At 43.4% G+C, this 1,700-nt stretch overlaps 1 protein-coding gene across 1 annotated transcript in view; it reads left to right on the forward strand.

Moving 5' to 3' along the window:
* LOC107578760 (delta-like protein B) overlaps positions 1 to 1,694 on the forward strand; it is a 4,599-nt gene extending 2,905 nt beyond the window's left edge. Inside the window, exons 5-6 of the mRNA XM_016264680.1 lie at positions 5 to 58; positions 550 to 1,694. Of these exons, the coding sequence (XP_016120166.1) occupies positions 5 to 58; positions 550 to 1,202 (707 nt within the window). The 3' untranslated portion in view covers positions 1,203 to 1,694. The remainder of the gene's footprint in view (positions 1 to 4; positions 59 to 549) is intronic.
* Positions 1,695 to 1,700: the final 6 nt, after the last annotated feature.

The raw sequence follows: 1,700 nt of genomic DNA on the forward strand, positions 1-1,700 counted from the left end.
ACCGGATCCAACTGTGAGAAGAGACTGGACCGCTGCAGCCACAAAACTTGTGCTAATGGTAAGTGTTTGTGTTGGACAATGCATCAACAAAATGTATTTTACTTTAAAGTGGTAGTTCACACAAAGGTAAAAATTCTGTCAATTTCTAACCCTCATGTTAGGTTTCTTTCCTTTGTGGAACACAAAAGGAGAGGTTTTAAAGAATGCTCACACTGCTCATTCAATGAAAGGGGTTGGTGAACACAGACACTCAAGCGCCAAAAAGGATTTTTAAAAAATCAGTGAAGTAGCACATATGACCCATACACTAAGTCTTCTAAAGGTTGTTTTATGTGAGGGGAAAAAACTGCAATTGAAGTACTGTAAAAAATCTTGCTTGACAGCTGTGGTCACCATTCACTTTGATTTGATAAAAAAAACAGCTTAATTTCCACTAAGCGGTTTCAGTTCTAAACATATTTTTACCCATCTACACACATGTACATGTGCTACTGTTACACTTCCTCTCTACTCCTGCTCATATGTAACCTCTTCTCTCTTCTGTTGTAGGCGGTGAGTGTGTGGATCTGGGCGCTAGTGCTCTGTGCCGCTGTTGCCCTGGTTTCACTGGCCCTCGCTGTGAGATGAACATCGATGACTGTGCCCGCTACCCGTGTCAAAATGCCGGTACATGCCAAGATGGCATTAACGATTACACCTGCACCTGTACACTAGGTTTCACCGGTAAAAACTGCAGCCTCCGAACAGACTCTTGTCTAACAAACCCATGCCTCCACGGGGGAACCTGCTACACACACTTCTCCGGGCCAGTGTGTCAGTGTGTGCCTGGGTTCATGGGTCCAAACTGCGAGTTTCCTGTGCAGGGAGGTATGGAGCTGATGGCGCCCCGGGTTGGACGGACCTCACCTTCAGCGGTGGCGGTGTCATGTGTGTTAGGTGTGCTGGCTGTGTTTTTGGGAGTGTGTGTGGGACTGGTCGTGATCAGGAGGAGAAGGCATAGACTGCGAAGACAGCAGCTATGCGATTCAGTATTTAATGATTTGGAGACCGTGAATAATTTCGACAGGCAGCACTATCCCTATGACAGAGACTACGGTCAGGTGAAACCCTGCAACACTGAGGGCAGAATTTCATTGGCAGCTTCTCACACACTGCCTGCTGGGCAGGACTTCCTGTGGAGTGCTGGAGGAGGTCTTAGATAAGGCAACACACACTTGTACACTCATGCATACACTAATGTAGACAAGCGAGCATAAACACAGATACACAAACTCACATGCAGGGATAAGAATTTGGATGAAGCACTTGCTTTTGTCTTAATTATTATGAATGAATGAATGAATGAAGTATGTAATGACTGATTAATGGATTGAACCTTTGCCATCTGTATAGGTGGAAGACTCTGTAAACCAAAAGAAATAAACAAGCACATCGTTGTGCTGGGCTTTGTGAATCTGTATATGTATATGAAGACAGACACAAGCCCTGAAAGCTGATACAGACTTAGGTTGCAGAACTCTATACACAGAGAACTGATATCTTTATACAAAGATAAAGAAGTGAAAATAACTCTATACAAAGAGAGCTAAGTAAGGAAATACCTCTATTGAAAGAGAAAGAAGTTAAACTGAAGAGCAGGATTAGGTGTTCTCTAGTCAAACTCTGGGCTTTGTATAGGACTTATTAAAACAACTTTTTTT

Source organism: Sinocyclocheilus grahami, unplaced genomic scaffold (genome assembly GCF_001515645.1).
Source record: "Sinocyclocheilus grahami isolate Dianchi unplaced genomic scaffold, SAMN03320097.WGS_v1.1 scaffold11852.1, whole genome shotgun sequence".
Taxonomy (NCBI): domain Eukaryota; kingdom Metazoa; phylum Chordata; class Actinopteri; order Cypriniformes; family Cyprinidae; genus Sinocyclocheilus; species Sinocyclocheilus grahami.